The sequence below is a fragment of the Lygodium microphyllum genome, chromosome 5 (assembly GCF_053477565.2).
Source record: "Lygodium microphyllum isolate KBCC chromosome 5, Lygodium_microphyllum_v1.1.10, whole genome shotgun sequence".
In the NCBI taxonomy this organism is placed as follows: Eukaryota; Viridiplantae; Streptophyta; class Polypodiopsida; order Schizaeales; family Lygodiaceae; genus Lygodium; species Lygodium microphyllum.
This window is the reverse complement of record NC_141139.1, coordinates 100,642,405-100,666,229: the sequence shown is the minus strand read 5'-3', so window position 1 is coordinate 100,666,229 and position 23,825 is coordinate 100,642,405. Positions and strand designations below refer to the sequence as shown.

Sequence of the window (23,825 nt, the reverse complement as noted above, 5' to 3'; positions counted from 1 at the left end):
GACCTATGTTTATGTTACACTTGCACAAGCATGAGCATTGCATAGTAAGGTAGCCAAACCCCTAGGGAGAGCACTTTGATTGTAGGTTACTTAAAATCAATTGAAAACCAAATAATTTTGATGGCCAATTATCCTCTACAACAGCTCGACATCCATAATTCTTCTCCTACATCCTTGAGCATCATCATCAAAGCTGCAATGATAATCTCACCACCCCCTTAACGATGGCTAGCACTACCCCAAAAGAACAACCTCACATGACTATCCCTTAGTACTATATTCTACATTAATTTATGCCATGGCATTCATACACCTCTAGGAGATAGGTAATGTTAACCCTCTCAATGAAGCAAGCATAAGAGGGACAGAAACATACACCAATGGTGAGTAATAATTTGTTTCAAGGAAAATGTTATAATTGTTTTTTCCAAAAGATGCTATGAATGTGAAATTGAGAATCGGCTTCACTCTCGTATACATTGTAACAATTTACCTTTGAAGTTGAGTTAGTTCCACCTAAATTCTAAAATGCATGGAAGGTAAGCCATGTTAAGAGGTTACAAGTTTAGGCTAGATGCCCAAAAAGGGTGGAAACCCTAGAGCCATTATACAAAAATGATGAAAGACAATCAAGAGGCCATTCATGTATATGCGATACTTGTGGTATCCTTATTCCTCTTACTTATCCTTTCATGGTATGGAGAGAGAGAGAGAGAGAGAGAGAGAGTGTGTGTGTGTGTGTGTGTGTGTGTGTGTGCGTGAAAGCATGTATGTATGTTAGGAGAGGAAGCTACTTTGTAGAGAAAGATTTCGGATGTTTCTCTTCTCCTATCCTTTCCTTCCATGATGAGAGGCCTTCTCTCCCTATCATTGTCTGGTTAGTGCAAGAGTTTCTAAAATTTCAAGTTTGAGGCCATTAGGATTGAATTCCAATCTTCGTGGGAGATACGTGTTAGCAGGCAAGCATTGCTAGACTTGCTCAATCCATTTGAAGGGTTTGACAGAGATTTGGGATTGGGGAATAGGTGTGTGGGGGTGTGTATGCACATGTGTGCACGCATTCACGCAATTGCTGCTTAGAAAATTAAGCGCATTCGGTATTTCACACTAAGAATCAACATAGCACAACAATGCCAGGTCGCGGTTCCAAGAATTTGCGGTGCTTTTGAGATGAGAAAAGGGCGTGGAAATTGTATGACGTTTTTCAGACGAAGAAGGTGCTGTGGTCAGTCGAAAAGTCGTTTTGAAGAAGATTGGTACACGTGTTTTAACTCCTATAATTGGTGAAAAAGTAATTTTGAGGAAGAATGGGTTATGGTACTCGTGTATATCTATCATTTACATCAACATGGAAAGCGCATGGATGAGCAATCCTTCAGGTTGCGAATCCAGCTTCGGCATGAGGTAGCCGAGGGAACATTCGTCGTGTAGAGAAGCTCAAAGAGCCGATGGGTCGAAAGCCCAAGGCATGGAACAAGAGTGTGCGGCTATAGCCTTGTAGACACGGGGAAATGCAGAATAGGATGAGGGACACTACCCACCACACGGCGTGCGTAAGCATCAGCGGGTGGCCTCGATTCACCGACGGCAGAGGGCCACCACTTCTGCAAGCTATAGGCCGGCGCGGGCGAAGACTAAAATATAGGTGTATAGATGTGCATTAAGGGGATCCGCTGCTGCTGGCGATCCAACTTGAGGAGGATCGGTGTGCATGGGGTTAGACCGTCGTATCAAGCGGTCCTCAGAACTGCTCGCCGGCGAAGGTCTGGCCGAATTGCCAGCCGGCGGGAGCCACGTCGTAGGAGCTGAGGGTGCGGCCGTCGCTGGTGGTGACCTGGAAGGACAGGCTCTGGCCGTCCAGGTTGGCGTTGCTTTGCCAGTTCTGGCCCCAGTTGCGGGTCATGGGCTGCCAGCCGGTGCGGGAGCCCTTGATGGACACGGCTCGTACGTCGCCGGCGCCTCCCACGTTGGTAAGGAGGACGAGGTTGAAGTAGGAGTGGCCGTTGAGCGTGAAGTGGATGCCGCCGGACTTCACGCAGGGCACCCTGCACAATTGAAGACGGACATACTTTATCATGACAGTTCAGGAGTGGCTTGATATGTATATTAGTAAGTAGTAAGTAGGAAATGCTTAATGGCATGATGCGGTGCCGTGCGATTAAATATAGCTGACGCCGAGAGCAACACTAATTATATAGAGCCGGCCTAATTAGTTAATGTACTAATTACCTTCTGTAGAGCACCGGCACGATGCCTCCCTTGTAGACCCCGATCTTCTCGAAGGCCGGCTGAGCCATGTCGAAGTGCTGGAGCGGGGGATTGCACCATCCGCCGTCGGTGTTGGATAGTGCTGGGTTGGGCGGGCACAAATTGGTGGCCGTGACCACCACGGACGATGATCCGCCAAGGCACCATTTGGGGTCCGCCTGAGCATCGCACCTGATCTCGAAGCAGGCACCGCAGCTCAGCCCGCCGTTGAAGAGCGCCATGCTCAGAGCCGCCGTGTTGGTGCCATAGCCGGAAGAGTAGAGGTCACCGTAGCCGCAAGCGCCGCCTGTCGTCAAAATGTCAGGTGTGTCAGTTTTGCCACGCCGCAATCGACTCTATTGATCATCGTTAACTACTCAGACAGATCACAGAATTCAATCAAACGCTGCACGTCTCAAATTCCAAATTTATCGCGATTAGTGAACACCCCCTACCCATTGTGCCGGAGGCGTCGCTTCCGCCGTAGAAGGTGGCGTGGGCGCTGCTCCAGCCGCTCTCTTGGGAGCTCCCTCCGCCGTAGTAGGACGCACGCACGCCCACTAGCGGACTATCGCTATAATTATGAATAGCCACCAACAGACATATGCAGTAAGACAGTAGCCCCCTCGCTAACAGAGAAGGGCGGAACGCACGCGCAGAGCCAGCCATCTGTTAGAACTGTGTGGATATCGTGGATACTATCCCGCAGCTATAATTACTGGATACCCAGCTCTAGAGGCCGTTGCTGCGCCTGCAGTGGCAAGCTCTAGCTTGAGCCGATGTTATATAGCTGTAGGGACGTCGTCGTTGGCACGGGGCCCCTTGTTGCAAGTAGTGCTCATGGCCCTCGTAACGCTCCGCGATGGATGAAATTGGATAAGACATATTATTGTGGGTACAGCTGCAATGCTGCATGTGGCCGCAAGAGGCCGCTGGGGCCCCTTTGTCGAGGCTGATTGTATGACGACGTTGAGCCCGCCGCTACCCAATCGTGGTCGCTCGTTGGAGACACTGCATGTTCAAGACTCAAAGTATTGTCGCTGCTCCCCCGGCCTCTCTCTCTCTCTCTCTCGATCCCCACCCCGCACCAACCCCCCCAAACTAACGACCGCCACAACTTTCCTACATCGAGGGTCATGACATATCTACTGAGCCTACTGGGCCTCTACCATGACGACAATTTGGTTTACGGATAGGGTGTTATAACTTGGCCTCCTCCGCATCGGCTCTGATCAGCAGCACAATAAAGGGACTTCATGACCGAACGTACTGAACGTCTCAACGTATGAGTTCTGCCATCCTTAAGGACCAACAAATTTACAAAACTTTGGATGCCGACGCTAGGCCCTCCCTCGAAACCAGCCACCCCACACAAGGCAACTCCTTAACAAGGATGGCTTTTCGGTCTCCCTCATAATTGCGTGCTGTTTTTTTCCTCATCGTCTTTTTTATGTCCATTGCCAAGATTAACAGAGCAAGCTCTCATCTACCCTGCACTCCAAAGAAGGACAACAACATAAAGCCAATGTTGGCCATACTTACTGTCCGGCTAGCAATGAGTAAAGCCCCACAAAGTACTCTTCGTTCTGACCTTAAACTGCACTTTTCGTGGAACCAACATGCTCATGTACCATCCAATGAAACAAGCAAGCATTGCTAAGGGACAAGGGTAGCATCACATTACGCATGCTCTCCTACCCCTGGTCCCTCAAATTAGTGTGGATGATTTGAAAGTTTTTGGGAGTCGGACACATTGCACTATTACCACCCTTTATAACCTTTCTTGGGATGCAATTCAATAGAGATCGTGCAATACATCACTGATTAAGAGGCATACTGAACATATCATAAGAGTTCTTAGCTTTAATATTGTTGATAAATAAGCAACGCCTAGTTATGATGGCTATCCTTAATGGGCTGAAGAAGCTTTTGCCCACTATGAGCTTTCTAGGTAATGTAGATCTGAGTTAACAATCAAATCCATGCTCCATGATTTGTCATATAACTGCCCACTCTACATATCCTTACAAGCGAGCCTTATTTTCTTAAGTGAATGTCCCCAATATTTTTTTTTCTCGTCTTGGGGTCTTACATACTTTAGTTTTCCCCTTGCAGATTAACCAAGCACATACCTAACTTAATATCACTTGGTTGTACTTTGTGACATTGCTACTTTAATCCCCAAGCATTACTAGGCCTTGCACTTGGGAACCTCCTAAGGCATGCACTTAGCTTAGCTAATACTCCATGGGTATCGCCAAGCATATAGCTGTAGTCTTATGGGACTCACTAAACAAACCAATTGAAAAAATTTAATTTAGATGCAATACATTCAATGTTCTACATTTACACTTTCTAGCTCAGTTTGACACTAGGTTTTCATTGGAATTAAGACATTTGGTGGGATTTCAATAGATTTGCAAAGTCAAGTACTATGGTTCCTTAACTACATGTTTTGGCCTTGGAGCAAGACATTGGCTCCTCATTGTAAGTAGGACAAATTTTCATCCATTTATTGTGCATTACAAGTCATCCATGAAGTTCTTACATTTTCCTCTATTTGTTCTTTTGAATATCCTCCTTTTGACCTTGGGATGGTAGTTTTTTGGAATTAGTGTATGTTTGATGTATGCTCCCTTGACTTAACCAACAACCCATTGTTATCTACACAAATCTATGTGATTTGAAGAAATGGTGTCACTTCTTTTTATTGCACTGAGTTCTATGTTATAATTGATCATGTCAATATTAAGTGATTGACTAATCAAGTAGAGAAGAAAGGTAGAAAATGTAGATGGGCTTATTGGGATGTTATTGTGTTGAGAGAGAATTTCCAAAATCTTAATAATAAAGGACTCTTAAGTATTCAAGTTTACATGATGCCTTGATGGTTTGAGACTCATAGAAGCACTTACATTCCTAGGGCATTCTGACATATTCATCATTCTATGGTACTCCCCAATCAAGACAATAGGCCCAAATTCTCCTACAAGTTGGTTGTGATTTTAATTGGATTTGCAAAGCCTAGTGGCATGACATAAATTGCATGCTTCTATTTTGAAGCAAGGCATTGGCTCCTTCTTGAAGTTAGAACAATTCTTTGATGTAGTTGCTGTCAGCTAAAAGTCCTCATTCTTGAAGCCCTTACCTTTTAACATATTTATCTTCTTCCTTTCTCCTTTTAGATTAGGGTCATATCATTTCACAGATTTGTGCTTGATGTAGTTATCATAACACAAAATATTGTATTGAATTAACTAGTCTATAGTTTGGATAACATCACTAAAATTTTGAGAATTTTAAATATGTTGACTACATTTACAAAGCCTAGTGGCACAGCTTGACTTCCACCAATCTATCTTAGGGTATGCCATTGGTTCCTTATTGAAGGTGGATAATTTTTTTGGTTTATTTGTGAGATTAAAGTCATATCATTTAGCATCTTAGATTCTAGATAAAAGTTAAAGAACTTTAGCTTCCTAAGAAGTCAATGTGTCCATTATATTAGGAGACTCAAGAAATGTCAACATGAACTATTGGATCCCTCTAAAACTTTACCCATGTTGGATCTCGTAAAGGCCAATGTTGTTATCCACCAATCTCACTCACTAACCCTAACTATATAAGTATATGCTCATTCATTATTCTTAGAGTGATAAGAAAATAAGGTGGTGTTCACAGGAGAGCTATTGGAAGCACCGTAAACACAACATCTTTTCTCCCTCGCTCTCTCTATTTCTCTCTCAGCATCTTTGTGCAATCTCCATTTTCTAGTAGCTCCAACAACTTATATCAGAGTGGATGGGAGTCTCCACTTAGCTTTGCTAATATAAACCTTCATAGTCTTTGTTTTGGAGGAAGTTCCACATCTCTTGAGAATTGCTCCTAATGGCCCAGTTTGCTCTATTTTTTTATCTGAGACTTATTTGGCTCTATTTTATGCCTGTAAGTACTACATAGGTTGTTTCGTCTTTTTCTTCAATTGTGCATAGATTGTTCGAATATTTCAAAAGAAGTTAAGGATTACATTTTCCACTATAGAGACATTGTATATAGGTTATCGAGTATTGGTAACGATTAATAGACAACTAGAAACAAACCATTTCAAGTTGCAAGTGTTGAGATTTACAATCACACTCACTATGGCCTCTTTATATGAGGCAGTTTTGGGCTTAGGACATGCAAGTAGACTGAATCCTATATGCATAGAAAGGGAAACTGCTACCAACAACTATAAAGCATTTTACTTGACTACCACTTTAACATATGATGACTGCAATATCATGATGCTTTCCTATTTCAATTAGTGTCTTGGTCATTGTCAATCTTATACACAAGATAGTGTTTATGAGTCCAAGTCTCAATCTTGGAACCTAATTCACTTGTGTAACAGGTCAAGTCTTGTCTATGTTATCATGAGCTTAATCTTCATCTTTGATCCACCATAGCCACTACCATGCTCTAGATTGGACATTATAGATTTCATAGTTTTGGAGGTTTGGATTGGCTACTATATGTATTAAGTGTTATTGAAGTAGAGACTTTCATAAATAATTACCATATTAGAGAATTTCGGAATCTCCGAAGTTCCACTTTCAAATAAAGAGTAAAGATTTGACCAAGTGGTTAAATATTAACTCTATATTTTAGAGTGGGACTTGGGGGGATCGCTTATATAGTATCTGGGAAAAATTACACCTTCAAGTAAGGAGATAAGATTTGACCATGTGTCCAAATATTAATAACATTAGGAATTCCCAAACTTTATGAAAATTTTCAAATTCTTGAATATGTGGTTTATAGGTTGTAGTAGTTCTTGAGCTATATATATTGTCATATTTTCCATACATATTTTCTTGTAGAACAGTGCTCCTTGATATAGTGCTACAATTTCAGGGAGATTAGTCTTTCAATGTACTTCTAAACATTTGGATGATACTATGTTGTTATATTCATGATAAGAAAGCACTGATGCAATTGTACCATATTTTAACTACATCGAGTGATTTTTATAGTACTTGGATAGTATTACATGTATTATTGTTATGCAATGATTTATTTTCTAACTTCTCTCGTTATACTAAGTAGGTGTTGCAGAAAGTCTAATAAGTTTTGTGGTGTAATTTAAACTCGGGTAAGTTACTCATGAATATATGTATGCATTACGTGGGTTCAAAATAAGGTATTTTTAAAATACCATATTTATACATTTTTTACATACTGAAGGGTGTAATATAAAGGAATTGTTTATAGATTGAATAGCAAAAGGTCATGTTTTAATTAGGAAAAATTCATAGATAAGGATATTTATAAATAGGCATTGAACGCATGCGATGTAGAGGATATAGATATAGTAACTTCCCCGAGAGTTTAACATTGATTTTATGATTTCTATCGCTAGAAAGTTGGTTTCTATTTTGTAAAAATGGCTTCATCATCTTTAGGGAACTATATAATGGCCGAAAGTAGATGGTACTGACTTTAGTTGATGGAAGGAGTAGATCTAAGATGTCCTTATTTAGAAGAAGCAACAAAGGCCTATAAGAAGCATAGATGGAAAACTAAGAGACATGTATGAAGATGATTAGTTAGATCTTGATACATTGACCAAATCCATTTACAATTGTGAAGAGCTTCATATCACTAGTCAACCGGATGACTTGGGATACTCTACTACTTTTGGGAGTTATTTATGAAAATTCCACAAGGGATCACTTACTGTTCCTAAAGGAGCCAAATGTGGTAGTTTGTATCTCCCTCATGTATCATTTGTCAAAAATCATATAATTATACTAATAAGTGAGAAACTAAATGTATCTTTTTGGCATCACCGGTTGGGTCATATGTCCGAAAAAGGAATGGTAATAGTATCTCATTTGGTTTACTTACTTTTCTTGCTTTCTCTAATCTTTATATTTGTGAGAATTGTATATACAAAAAGCATGCATGTTCAACCCATAAGAAAAATGTAAATAGGAAAGGAGTGAGTTGCTTGACTCAATCAATAGTGATATATGTGAGAATGTGCCTACAAATTCTAGAGGAGGAAATCCTATTTTATCACATTCATTGATGATGTCACTAGAAAGCTGTGGAATTTCATTATGGGTGGGAAAGTTGAGTTCAACTTATGAAGGGAAACCTAAATCCCAAGCCAATGTATTTAAAAAAAATGTGAATAGAGGAAATCATTCTTATGTATGCAAAATTGAGAGCTCTCTTCTCTTTGATTTCATCCTTTCTTCCACCACATCACATTGAGGGTGAGGGAGAATAAGAGCGTGAGACTGAGAAAGTGATTAAGGAACTAGGAGAGTGAAGCTTCTTTGTTGTCTCATATTCTTCTCCTCTTTCCCTTCTTCTTCCAAAGTTTGGATTGTGAGAGGTGGAATTATGGTAAGGTTGAGATTTATTCTTGCTTCATGTTTCCTATCCTCTCGGAGTGTTTAGGAGTATATTTATGCAAAAAAGTGCCACAATAGTTCAAGGGATCCATTCTTTGATCACCAACCACTAGCAAGCCATAACATATTGAGATGTCGAACTCTATATGAGTTGGCATCCACTACATGCCTTCGTGATATGGCAAGACTTTACCCATTGTGATGTTAGGTGACAGACTTGGAGGATATGCCACTGATTCTACAACTAGACTAAACCCATGTCTTGGCTATGGCACATTCATTGTGCAACCTCATCTATCCTTAGAGGATCCACACTTAATGACTACATATAGGTATGTTCTAGTACTTTCATATTATTGTTTTATTATGTCTTAGGCTAAGTTCTTTTGTGTGGAAGAAGAAAGAAGAAGATCTCACTTGTACTTTTCTTTATGCTCTTGTCTCCATTGTGTGTGTGCTCAATTGCTTTACCTCTCTCTTCTCTTGTTTATTTACATGGTATCAGACTAGTCCCATGGCTATGGGAGCTCAATCGAAGGTTGATGTCGTGAAGGCAACAAAGTGTGAAAGAAAGAAAGCAAGAAACAAGTAAGAAACTCTTTCATCTTATTCGGTTTTTTCCTTGACATATAGCCGAAAGAGGCTCTTGAGATTCACAGGGATGTAATCTCCAACTATAGTGAAACTTGGTGAGTGAAATACATTCAAATTTGCAACATCCTAGAAATTGCTTCCGATAAGCTTGCAAGACCAAAAAAAGGCCAAAACAAACTCAAAATTTTTTCATTTGAGATTATTTTGGCCTTGATTTTGGTCCTGCAGATTCATCGAAAGCAATTTTTGGATATATTATAGATTCAATAGTGGTTATTGTTTACAAGTGTAGAGGTTGTAGATTTTGGATTATAAGGTGTCAAATATTTGCTAGGTTGTAAATGAAGAGGGCATTTGCATACAAATTGAAAATTGCAATTCTTGTTCTATAATCAGTGGAAATGACTATGTGTTTTGGCTATACAATGGACGTGGTATCCATTTGGTTGTAGATTGCATGCTTTGCAAGGGTACTTGTCTTATCAAAATGTCAAGAAATTTGAACTAGCTTATTAGTGGGAAGCTTGATACAAATTGTTTTCATGCATGGAACTTTAGGATACCAAATTTCTTAAAGGGAAAGATGTTTGGAACTACATTGAAGGACACATAGCAGTGGCACTCGAAGTCCCTCAATGATGCTATTACTAGAATAGATAAAGGCTAAGAAGGATTGGAAATAAACACAAAGTAAAGTGATTGGTTGTTTGTGAGTACTACAAATAGTATAATAGACTATTTGCAAGAATATAAAACCCTCATTTCTTGGAAGAATATGGCAAGGTTGTTTGAGATAAACACAAAGGCTAGAAAGTTACTGCTCAAGTTAGAGCTAAATTAAGTTAAAAGGGAGAACCTGTACATCAATGACTATGAATTAAAGATTGAGAGCATTGTGGAAGCTCTTGGAGCTATGAGTGTAGTAGTTGATGATGATTTTGTGTGAGCATGTTTAGATGAATTGGAGATGAGTACAATTAAAGCTTCATATTAGGGGAGATTTGGAGTTGCATTTGGGTCTTTTAGTTTAGACTCACACAAGGGGATTTTAATAATTTCCTACATAGGAAAAAAAGGAAATTCCCTATCAATTCCCTAGTTAAAAATACACACAAGTAGGGAAAGTAAATAATAGGGAAAGTGGAACATTTCCTAGTTAGAGAAACTAGGGAATCGCATTCATAAGTAGGAAAATGTTTCCAATATGTTTCCCTACATATGGTAATTTTCCTATATAGAAAATTTCTTATGTGATTCTTACTTTTCTATAACTTGAAAATCTTGCACTTTTCTTAGTTTACATATTCCTTCTTATGTGAATTTCTAAGTAGAAAATTATCTACCAAATTTTCAAAAAGAAAATTATATAGATATTTTTTAGTTAATTTCAAATAAGACATAATACACATCTAATAGATTATGTTCAAAATTTTCACTATATAGGCTTTTTTTTCCTATGTCAAGAAAAATTTCCTAAATAGATAATATTTTTCTATATAGGCTTTTTTTCCTATGTAACAAGCAGGATACACAAAGACTAGAGATTAGACACCCAGTCACACTGACTGGGGTATATAAGGTGTAAGAGTCCTAGATTAGGGCAACAAGTTATTATCAAGAACATACTCTTCACCTTCATCTCTAGCTTCCATGGCTTCCTCCTTCCTTCTCTTCTCTTTTCTATCTTTCTATCTTCTCTTCTAGTCTTCTTGTCCCTTCTTCTTGCTCTCTTTTTCTCTCTTTAGCTCTTCTTCTCTCTTCTCTCACTTTCATTCATTACAAGTAGTATCATAGCTTCAGCCTTTGGTCCTTTTCTTCTTTCCCCCTTCTTTCTTTTAAAATTCCAAAAACCCTAGTTACTCAACTTACAAGTATAGGTACATCAATAAGGACTGTAGTTAACCTCAGCTTTTTGGAGCAAGCACGAGCTATGGCTGGAGACTAAGACATTTCTGGAGGTAAAACAATAAAATAGCAGGTCTTCACTTCTTTTCATGCAAAATTTAGGGGTCCCAGGCCAAGTTTGGAGTTCCATGAGTTGAAAGAGGGTAAAAATCCCACTTACTTTTTGCCTCAGCCCTCCTTCTCTCTCCTTCGTGCAAGCTGCCATGATTGCCAACCAACACAAATCCCTCCAAGCTTGCTCCAACCATCTCCAAACCATCAGTCAATCTCAAAAGCTGATCCCCACCATCTCTAGCTATAGTTTGAATACCTGGGTGTCCAGGAAATCCCTGCTAAAGGCAATGAGGCAGCAGCTCGCAATTCGCAGTGCAAATTGCACCGCTACCTCTGGCTTCTTCCTACCTCCTGCTCCTGGTCTTGGCCTTCCCCCTGGCACTCTTGGCCTCCTGGGAGTAAGGGCTGAACCCTCTTCAACAAGTTCTGACCCCTTTCCCTCCGACATTGAAACCCTGATTAAATCTCCTACTGAACATTGTCTGTGGACAGCCATTACTGCTCACTCCAAGCTCTTGATCCAACCCACAACCTCTGGAGCTCAACCATCAAGAGATCTCTCAACCCCTTTTTCCCTTCCCTACGCGGATTGAAGACATGGAGCTCAGCTTGGATGGGAGGCTTGTGGGCAGCCATGAAAGCTTCACTTGAACCTTTCCCTCTCTGAAGCTCAAGCTCAAGAACAAGCACGGGAGCCATCATCATCATCAAGAGCATTCCAATGCTGAAGTCTTCTCCCATGGGAATGCCCCAACCAACTAGGCTTAATTGATGGAGCAAACGAGCATCATGATGAACTATGATTCAACGGTCTCCCCAAGCATTAAAGAGATATGTCAATCTGATCTTAATCTCTCAAATTTAGGAACTTGCTGAGCTTAATATCTTGTTGGAGAGATTCAAGATTGCAAAGGCTCAATTGCTCAATTGCCTCTGCATGCATGCATAATATCTAATCGTGAAAATTCATTGTATTGGCTGACATTAACCCCCCATTTGGGTTAACCTTCAAAGTGAATAATGGCCGTTCTGAATTGGGTAAGTAGCAGCCAGTGAGTCACTCGACTGCCAAGGTAACCCCTGCCCCAACCCTTGTCCATTCCTTGCATCTCATGAAAAGGCCCAATGTCTCCTTTCCAATGCATCTCATGTTGATTGCTTAATTAAAATGTCTCCCATGTATACTCCAACTGAGGAAAAAGGCTGATACCAAGTGAGGTGGTAAGACAAAAGAGAGGTGACCCTCCTCACCACTTAAGACCCTGAAGGGATGCACAACCCACCCGCCCTGGGGGGAACTAATTTGCCCACCTCCTGGTGATCCGGAGCCTAATACTTGTATGCAGGTGTAGGTACTTCCCCATGATCTCCATTTTCCCTGCTGCAATGATTCCACTTGGACGCCCCCTTAATGCTAATGGCATCCATATATGACACTTGAAGTGCATGTAATTAGAAGAGATGTATGGTAGTGAATTCACTTATGCATTGATGGTAGATAAGATGGGTATGCAATGATGCTTGGGATAATTCTCAGTATGCTCAGGATGCTATCTATGTTGGTGATTAGGCCTCTCTAACTATGTGTCATCCATATAAGACTTTTGCAATAAAAGTCAGGCACTATTTTTTGTCACAATCCTACAGGACATTCAAGAAAATCCTATTGTAGAAATCTTTATTTTGAATTTTGGAGTGAACCCATAGCTCACCTCGAAGAGGGCTTTGTCCCCTCCAGTTTGAATCAAAAAAATCGCCAATCGAAGCTAGGGTTTGAAAGTTATGCCCATTTTTGTGCACTAGGGTCATTGTGGATAGGGTGCAGACCGCAAGCACAGTAATTCCATTGCAGAACATTTTGATCATTTTCTGTCACAAAGGTTAATAGCTCATCTCAAAGAGGACTTTGTCCCCTTTGACGTGAGCAAAAAATCTCATCAATCGGAGTTTTATACAAAAAGTTAAGCCCATTTTACTGACATCAAGTTGTGTGGACTACATCAATATGGCTGGGCAGAAAGGTAAAAGAAAGGCCCAAGAGGAACTCTATTGGGAGATTCGAGACTCCCGAACTCCCGATGCCTATGGGTGCTGCATTTTCTAGTGCTTAAGGCCTCTTTGGTGTCATGTAGTGCTTATGGGCTGCTGATCAGATCCAAACGACTATGATCCCGTGATTTCTACATGGGAGATTCTGATTCTGTGATTTCTACAAATTCATCAATAGCCTTGTCTTCTACGATGATATCTTCATCATCAAGCTTGAGTCATTATATCATGCTTTGCTGTAATTGAGCTACTCCTTTTGCTACATCTTTAGTAGCTACAAGAACCTCATGTTCAAGGCAATCCCTTAAAACATTGCAACTCAATAACAATAGTACAAAATTGAAGGAACCATGACATACATAATGGCCATGTTCTGTAGTAGCAGCTCACAGAGTTGTCATTTATTAGGAATCTTCAACAATAGTTTTTCATTTATTAGAAAAAAAAGTTCGAATCACTAGCTGAGTTGAACTTGGTACTGTTAATGGACCCGCAATTGTTGCTTCTATTAGATGGCCGTCTAGCCTTGCCATGGACATACTAACTCCACAAGTTTTTCTGCAAGTGTCAACATTAAACAGAAACTCCTCAACACCAAATAGAAACTTGGGTAAGTTGAAAGCAACATTAATTTGTACAACTTTTAGTGGACTTAAACAAGAGCTAGAGTCAGGGAAATTTCAACCCCTTAATTAGGATAACTGGACAAAAGCTTGCTAAATATGAAGAATGTGGACTCATGCAGCTTGCCATGTTATTAGTCCATACTTAGGACCCACACAGCTATGGAGCAGCACCCCATGGCATTTAAACCACTATCTTGACACAAAAAGGCGAGCATTATAACCTCTAGAGAGACTTGACTTCGGGCAAACCAATTTTCCTTTCAGTTATAGCTTGCACAACCAATTGTTCCCTAGCTCTCATCTCCCAATTTTGACACCAATAAATCTTAGATTCATTTGGTTATAAAGTCCATATATGGAAAGCCTTCAGAGGGGCAACAACAACAGCACATCAATTAATGATAGCAGCAGGTCCTTGGTAGCAAGAAGCAGTACTCAACAACCTCCAATAGCAGTGTCATGACCAACAACAGCTCAAATAGCAGCAGGTTCTCATGGCAATGAATAGGGTGACAATAACCAAGCATCTCAACTTGTTTTTAAACAATATTTAAACTTAAATGGAAAGGAAAACAGAAAGGTTCAATGAAACGACATACCTCTTTGAAGCTTTTGGACTTGAACAAGAAGTTCCACTAGGCTAGGAGTCCAGAGAGCTCTACGGTGTATGATGATCCTTGAGTGATGTCCTAGCAGGCTCAATTTTGAATCTTCGCCTTGCTCCGAACTTGTTGGAATAAATAATTACACCCATCTTGATTCAAAAGAAGGAAAAATTAAATCTCCACCCATCTTGATTCAAAAGAATGAAAACTTAAATCTTCTAATTCACACTACAAGATATAGGCCTTATACCAACGTTAAAGCGATGAAAATGTAAATAAAGAAATTTTCCCCCGTCGTCGCAAAAAGCATCATTATTGGCAATGCCATAGAACAGTCGGTATTAGCATTGTTATTAGTGTCAACGCTTTGTGACACTAATAACGACGCCAATAATGACGTGTGCAGTAAATTTGTGACACTAATAGCGACGGCAATAGGGAAAAAAAAAATTATGGCAGGGTAGCTTGCACTATGTGCTTTATTTGGGCCATACAAAATAGTTTCTGTACTGTGTACAATGCTTGTGTAAATAAAGACAAAGTGTACTTAAATCATAACATTGACATAAAATAAATACATGATTGCATAATGAAAGCGACTGGTATAATCATGGAAATATATCACTACTACATAGAAAATGTCTACACAGATCACGTGACCAAAAAAGAAGGGTGTGTGAGCTCGAGGGATCCAAGGGTGAGCTATAGATCATCGCCATCCGAAAGCTTGTCCCGTCGCAAAGAAGCATCGAACGGACTCTGTAAAAAAAGAAACAACTACACATTAGTCCACCATACAACAATGCATTCTAATTAAACATGGTAACTACAGACAAGAAACATGAGTGGCTTATAGGGCTACCGCATCCATACAATCGGTCGATCAATGCAGTGAGACCGTGCTTCTCTGCATATCGAGTCTCAAGGCCAGTCAGATCATGATTTGTAATGGAGTGCTGCAAAGGAAACAAAATACTAACTATTAGAAACATGATTGTCAGTACAAAGGATATTGCAAAAAACTAAGCAAGAAAAACTTACAAAGTCCTCCAGATATGTCCTGTGGCCGCCACTCCCAAGATGATGGACCACTCCAGCCTCTAGTTGTACCCTCCATCGCCTCGCGCTATTGTCTCCAACTTCTGGAGAATTTGTAGCCTCCTCCCTCAGTCGACACCAGTCATCTGCATCTAGCCACTTGGGCTTTGCAGCCCCACTCTTGAGTGCCTTGCGTGCGTTCGATCATCTATGTGACATATATGCATGCATGCACTCTATCATCCAGCATGTAGAAAACCTATCTGCTGCGACTGGTACCAGAAACTCTTCATGCAAGAATGCTACTATGTAGTCCTTGCTCCCCTCCAGTATGTTTTTCCAAGGATCCAAGACGTTGTGCTGAAAAACTTGTTGGCACAACTCTCTCATACAAGCCATCACCCTCCTCCCCTCATCATTCATGATGATGGATCCTTACCTATCATCTACAAGGTAGGCATACCCCTCTGGGGTATGTCTAAGATGGGTTCTCTCCCACCTGCGACCACGCTCCTGGGCATATCCAGGAGACCCATGTACATCTAGTGTACCCACCGAGGTAGTATCTATCGGAGTAGCACCCATAGGGGTGCCACCTACGGACGACTAAGGAGTGACTAGAGTAGACGTCCCCATAGGTGTGACAAATCCCAGAGGTGATGCAACTCCAGAAGAACCACGAGACAGAGACACCGCGTCCGTACCTCCACAGCAACCACTTGAGCCACACTCTCTGAAACCGCCACGAGAGCGAGGAGTAGCACCTGTATCCTGAGCCGACCGTGGGCTCATTGCATCCGTATCTATGCAGCATCTCCCTGACCTTGAAGCACTCCCTCTATCTGGCCCAAGTCTGGAGCATTGACCTCGTCTGCTTGAAACTGAAGCATCTGATCGCGCCGAAGTAGATCTAATAGAGTGGCCTGACGATGTCCGAGACAGCTCTTGGTCTGCCATGTCTCTGAATCTCACCATCTGATCTAGAGACATGCACGTGAAGATATCCTGCAACTCCTCATCGCTCATCCCTGGACTCATCTTGATGACCTAAGTATTGTCGCTACTTTCCTGGCCTCTATCTCTCTCTCTCTCGACCCCCACCCCGCACCAACCCCCCAAACTAACGACCGCCACAACTTTCCTACATCGAGGGTCATGACATATCTACTAAGCCTACTGGGCCTCTACCATGACGACAATTTGGTTTACGGATAGGGTGTTATAACTTGGCCTCCTTTACATCGGCTCTGATCAGCAGTCACAATAAAGGGACTTCATGACCGAACGTACTGAACGTCTCAACGTATGATTTCTGTCATCCTTAAGGACCAACAAATTTACAAAACTTTGGATGCCGATGCTAGGCCCTCCCTCGAAACCAGCCACCCCACACAAGGCAACTCATTAACAACGATGGCTTTTCAGTCTCCCTCATAATTGCATGCTGTTTTTTTTCTCATCGTCTTTTTTATGTCCATTGCCAAGATTAACAGAGCAGAGATGGAAATGCTACTCAAAAGGGCTGCAATAGGCAATCTAGTAGTATCTAGCTAGTAGTGTTAACATCACTAAAATTTTGAGAATTTCAAAGATTTGGACTACATTTACAAAGCCTAGTGGCACAGCTTGACTTCCACCAATCTATCTTAGGGTACGCCATTGGTTCCTTATTGAAGGTGGATAATTTTTTTGGTTTATTTGTGAGCTTAAAGTCATTATCATTTAGCATCTTAGATTCTAGATAAAAGTTAAAGAACTTTGGCTTCCTAAGAAGCCAAAGTGTCCATTATATTAGGAGACTCAAGAAATGTCAACATGAACTATTGGATCCCTCTAAAACTTTACCCATGTTGGATCTAGTAAAGGCCAATTTGGTCATCTGCTGATCTCACTCACTAACCCTAACTATATAAGTATATGCTCATTCATTATTCTTAGAGTGATAAGAAAATAAGGCGGTGCTCACAAGAGAGCTATTGGAAGCACCACAAACCCAACATCTTTTCTCCCTCGCTCTCTTTATCTCTCTCTCGGCATCTTTGTGCAATCTCCATTTTCTAGTAGCTCCAACAACTTATATCAGAGTGGAAGGGAGTCTCCACTTAGCTTTGCTAATATAAACCTTCATAGTCTTTGTTTTGGAGGAAGTTCCACATCTCTTGAGAATTGCTCCTAATGGCTTAGCTTGCTCTATTTTTTTATTTGAGACTTATTTGGCTCTATTTTATGCCTGTAACTACTACATAGGTTGTTTCGTCTTTTTCTTCAGTTGTGCATAGGTTGTTCAAAAATTTCAAAAGAAGTTAAGGATTACAGTTTCTACTATGGAGACATTGTATATAGGTTATCGAGTATTGGTAATGATTAATAAACAGCTAGAAACAAACCATTTCAAGTTGCAAGTTGTTTCACATAGGGACATTATAGATTTCATAGTTTTGGAGGTTTGGATCGGTTACTATATGTATTAAGTGTTATTGAACTAGAGACTTTTATATATAATAGGTTGTAGTAGTTCTTGAGCTATATATATTGTCATATTTTCCATACATATTTGCTCGTAGAATACCGCTCCTTGATATATTGCTACGATTTGAGGGAGATTAGTCTTTTGATGTACTTCTAAACATTTGGATGATGACCAAATCCATTTACAAGTGTGAAGAGCTTCATATCACTAGTCAACTAGATGACTTGGGATACTCTACTACTTTCTGCTTGACTTGCCAACTGCTAACGTGCAAAGTTGCATTTACGTGAGCTTCGACAAAGATGAAAAGCTTCACAATATTTAAATCCTCCATCCACTTGATTCTCTTCAAGTTGGTCTGAAGGTACACGAGTCCGTGGGCTTCTATGTAGTATATTCTTGAATCTCCTGTCCATCTCCGCTCCGCATACAGGGGCGAAGGATTATAGATGCGGTCCAGGATATCCATCATGCCAAGCCTCTGGTGATAATTCGAAGCACGCATTGCAGTCATGAACATGACCTGGAACACCAAGAACTTGCTCCATGCTTTGTGACTCTGCAACCCAACATCCATAAGTGAGTAAAGGAATGTTTTCAACAGAAAACACTACTCTGTTCTACTCACCTTCCCCTATTTATCCCCTTATTCCCTTTATTTTCCTCCATTAGATTCCCTTATAATCTTTAGATCTTGTTAGTTCGCTCTGATACCAACCGTAATGTGTCTGCTCGTCCGCTTGTGGGACACGTCTTAGCAGCCCATCGGGAAGAGAGTCTCTCTCTCTCTCTCTCTCTCTCTCTCTCTCTCCGTCTTCTTCTTCTTCTCCTTCTCTCTCTCCCTCTTCTTCTTCTTCTTCTTCTTCTTTTTCTTCTTCTTCTTCTTCTTCTTCTTCTTCTTCTCTTCTCCTTTCTCTCTCTTCTTCGCTAAGCGCCGGGGGGGGGGGGGGGGATTCCTCTAATCATGGCCGGGGGGGCGCCTGGTCAAAACCAAGTGGGGGGGTTTTTGACGACGAGGGGGGGTGCTTCCTATTTTGCCGAGGGAGGGGGGGACTGCCCTTTTTAAAGAGGGGGAGGAGGTCTTCACAAGGGGAGGGAGACGGCCGTTAACAGCCGCCACCCTCCACCTGGGGAGGCTGCATGCCCCCCCCTTTACTCACTTCACTCCCTCTCTCTCTCTCCTTGACGTGCTGTCAGCGGGGAGAGAGAGAGGGAGTTTTTAAAAAATTGCATTAAAATTAAAATTTTTAAGGGGGGTATATTATAGTCGTGGAGGACAAGTCTCTTGATCTTTTCAAGATCTCCACTAACAAAAACCCTACAGATCTGCTCACAAAAAGCCTCACTACTGAGCGCTTTGCCTTCCTCATGAGATTGATAGGCATTGGATGAGATTGATAGGCATTGGATGAGATGACGTTTTTCCTCATCCTATTGTACACGTGTACATTGTACTGAATTTTCATTTTCTTTTCCCTCCTCGCTGGGGAATATTCACCTTTAAGTGGGAGGTTGTTGGGGGTAAAGGTGCCTCTGCCTAGCTGCTCATGTATTACTACACTGACAATACCTGCCACTACACACTACAGGTAGTGGGCGCCCATCATCATCACTTTATTCTTTATTCTTTTTGTGATAGTTTGAATAAAGGAAGGCCTGGTCACACATTGTGACTATTGGAGTTCCCATTTGTGTCTCTCTCTCTCTTCTTACTCTTGCTCTCCACCATAGCTCTCTTCCAAGCAAGCTTCAATCCTTCTCACCTTTCAATATCTTAGTTTCCACACCTCTTTGATGTTGTATGTGAAGAAGGGCCCCTTACATTTGTGGAGTTGTAAGGCCTCTTGTTGCAAGAGGGACAAACTCGAAAGAATGTTGCATTGCGTTCACGAGATGTGGCTATGCTTTCCAAGTTCAAAGACAAAGGAAAAGTCAAGAAAAATGCAAAAAATCAACAAAAGGGTGATGTTGGACAGCCATCAAATAAGACTATCCAAGGTAGAGAGAAGTCTAAAAAGAAGGGAAAATGTCGTTATTGCAAGAAGCTAGGTCACTATATGGATAAATATCGTAAGAGATTAGCCAAAGAGAAGAAAAAGAATTCCAGTTTTGTTGTCCAAGAGACATTAGCCAACAAATCTATTGATGGTGATGCTTTGATCAACTTTGTGCAAGAGAACTATGCATTTTTGACTTGCAGTTATGGTTCTTCAATGGCTAATTTAGCATTTAATGCTACTCAAACATAGCAAACATGGTATTTTGACAATGGAGCTTCAAAGCACATCACTTATAGGAAGTGTTTTTTTTTCTTTTTGCATTCAGTCCTTGTTGGGAAGCGTGTTATATGTGCGAACAGTAGTAATTATGATGTTTGTGGCATTGGGACAATCACTATTACTTCTGCAGATGGTTCTGATGACTTCATGCTTCTAGATGTCTTATTTGTGTCTGGCATTACAAAGAACTTGTTGTCTATTTCTATTTTTAACAAGCATGGCTTTTAGGTCATCTTTAAGGATAACAAATGCATTGTCAGAGACAAGGAGATGGATTATGCACTGACACTGTCTGGGATCCTATATAAGGGTTTGTTTTTGTTGGATATCTATGATGTACAATCTCATGATGCTCTGGCAATCATTGATCTTATCGCCCCCTACGTAGAATGTAGAGCTATGGCATGTTTGCTATGGATATATGAGTTTTGGGAGTTTAATGACCCTATAGAGGTGTCATATAATAGATGCATCGCCTCCAATGGAGAATCCACCTCCTCATGCATGCGAGGGGGATGTATTTTGGGCAAGATACATAGATTTGTCTTCAAAAAAGATGGTGCAGTGTGTGTTGTCTGGAATTTTCAGCTTATTCACTTTGATATTTGTGGTCCCAAGAGGACATGTGCACTTGGAGATCATATTTACTTTGTTACATTTATTGATGACTACTCTCGGTATACATGGGTGTATGGGCTCAAAGCAAAATATGATGTGTTTATGCATTTTAAACATCTTATTGCAAATCTTGAGGCTAAAACTAGATTGAAAGTGCAAACACTTTTCACGGATAGAGGGGGGAGTACATGTCTTGTGCTTTTGAGACATATTTTCTTGACCACGACATTACGCATCAAGCCACTATTAGAATGACTCCTTAGCAGAATGGTGTTGCTAAAATAAAGAATCACACTCTTATAGGGATGACTCATTGTATGCTCAAAAGTAAGGGGATTGCCTCAAATTTTTGTTAGAAGGTCTTCAATGTGCAAATCATGTGTTGAATCATGCACCCACTAAGGCAGTAAAGACGATCACCCTGTTTGGAAACCCAAGGTTGACTACTTTCGGTGTTTGGTTGCATAGCCTATGCACATGTTCCGAAAGAGCGTCCTTGAAAGCTTGATGACAAGGCTATAAAATGCATATTTACTGGCTATAGTTTGAAAAGCAAGGGCTATCACTTGTATGACCCACGCACAAAGAAAATTTTTGTCAGTAGGGATGTCATATTTGCTGAAAATCGTACATTTTCACATGATTAGTTACAAATGTCAGTCACCTATGACATTGGTAATGAGTTTGAGGGTCTCTTGCCACTTTCTTTGGAGTCCCTGTCTGCTATAGATGGCCTGACAGACATAATATAAGTTGTTGCTGCACCATATGTGCTTGAACAGGAGGATATACTCTCCAGGAGAGTAAAATGGATGCTCCTTTAGCTCAATGCACTAGAAGGGTTGCTAGACATGCAACACATGATGTAAGGGGAGCCCATTTGGCTAATTTTACACAAGTAGATGATTATGATGAGCATGTATTTATGAGCTCACTATTGGATGATGATAAGCCTACCTCCTTGGACAAATCTCAGCAAGATGTACATTGGATGCAGGCCGTGCAAGATGAGTTAGACTCTGTTGCCACTAACTCTACATGGGATCTTGTGGACTTACCACTTGGCAAGAAGGCCATTGACACAAAATGGGTTTTTAAACTCAAACACAAGGCTGATGGTACCATTGAAGAGGTACAAAGCACGGTTGGTAGCAAAAGGCTATGCACAAAAGAAGGACATAGATTATGAAGAGACTTTTTCTTTTACATCCTATATAAGTATAGTGAGATGTGTAATTGCTATGGCTGCAAATTATGGTTGGAAGGTACATTAGTTGGACATTCAGACAGCATTCTTGAATAGGGATTTTCATGAGAATGTTTATGTATCACAACCTCCAAGAGTTGTAGCGAAAGGGAAAGAGCACATGGTATGTAAGTTAAAAAAAGCTCTTTATGGTCTCAAGCTAGGCTCCTCGTGCATGGTACTCTAAAATTGATACATATTTGGCCAACAAAGGGTTCAAAAAAAATCCAACTGCTCCCACTCTATACATTAAGAATGAAGGGGGGGGCTTGTTGATTATCATTCTTTATGTAGATGACATGCTACTCATTGGACCTTCAGAAGCAAAAATTGTAGATTTCAAGGTTAAATTAAACATGCATTTGCTAAGTCAGATATGGGCTATCTGTACTATTATTTGGGGATTCAGTTCACCCTAAATCAGCATGGTATCATCATGTCACAATCACAAAATGTGGATAAGCTATTACGTAGGTTTAATATGCAAGATTGCAAACCTATGTGTACTCCTATGGAGCCAAGCGTAAAGCTATCTATGCATGATGGTGAAGAGATGTCTGATGTTGCAACACACACCCTAACATTCAATATGCATTATCAGAAAGTATATGCATAGCCCACGGACTATACATTGGCAAGCTGTTAAGCGGATCTTTAAATACTTTCAAGGTACTCAGTCACATGCATTATTATTTCCTAGGGAGGGAGACTTGCAATTACAGACTTACAGTGATTTAGATTGGGCTGGTGATGCAGCCACTATTTCTTTCTGGGCTGTTCATGCATTTCATGGCTAAGCAAGAAACAACCTATTGTGGCTAGCTTGTCTTGTGAGACTAAGTACAGGAAGTTAAACCTTCATGGCAATAGTGGAATGTGTATGGTTGGGCAGATTTTTGGCTAATCTATATTTACCATCGGAGGATCCTACATCCATTCTTTCTAATAGTCAGAGTGCTATTGCATGGCACAAAATCTAGTGTTTCATGCTCACACGAAACATATTGAGGTGCATTACCATTATGTCAAAGAGAGATGCTATGCAGGAGAGATCAGCTTGATGTATGTTCCTACACACGAAAATGTTGTAGACATTTTCACCAAGGCACTACCTTGTGAGAAGTTTGAGGCTTTTCACAAGTCCTTAAAATTGCTACCCTTTGGTGATTGATCAATCCTATACTTTACCATATTGGCACTATAAGGGGGTGTTAGAATTTTCCAATTCTATGGGCAAGGCCCAATGTTTTATTCTTTAGTTCTTTTTTAGTTCTTAGTGTGAACACAACTAAAGTTACAAGTTGTGTCACCACTCTTAGAGTTAGAGTTAGAGTCACTTAACTCTAGTTGAGTTAGAGCTAGGTCTATCTTATACCTTTCATTCTCATTCTTTCAGTTCAGCAAGTACACTCTACTATTTTGCTTCAGCACACTCTCATTGTCTCTCTTTTTCTCTCCTCCATAGCTAGCTGTCATTTTCCAATAGGATGGCCATGCAATTGCTTATGAGATTTGTGTTCTCCATGGTGCAAAGAGAAATTTGCAGCTCTATGAGAAAGAGATCTTGGCTATAATTCATGCACTTTCCACATGGAAACACTTCCTTTTAGGGGCTGATTTTATGGTGCAGGCAGAGCATCAGACTTTGTGCTACTTCTTGACTTTGACAAAGTTATATGAGAAGCAGATG

General features: G+C 40.7%; 1 protein-coding gene across 1 annotated transcript; it reads right to left on the bottom strand.

Moving 5' to 3' along the window:
• Positions 1-1,252: 1,252 nt before the first annotated feature.
• LOC148036203 (expansin-A10-like) lies at positions 1,253-3,251 on the bottom strand. The gene is made up of 3 exons (XM_087678205.1): positions 2,703-3,251; positions 2,230-2,554; positions 1,253-2,045 (listed from the first exon to the last, which is right to left on the bottom strand). Exons 1-3 carry the CDS (start codon positions 2,914-2,916, stop codon positions 1,742-1,744), a joined length of 843 nt encoding a protein of 280 aa, XP_087534331.1. The 5' UTR covers positions 2,917-3,251; the 3' UTR covers positions 1,253-1,741.
• Positions 3,252-23,825: the final 20,574 nt, after the last annotated feature.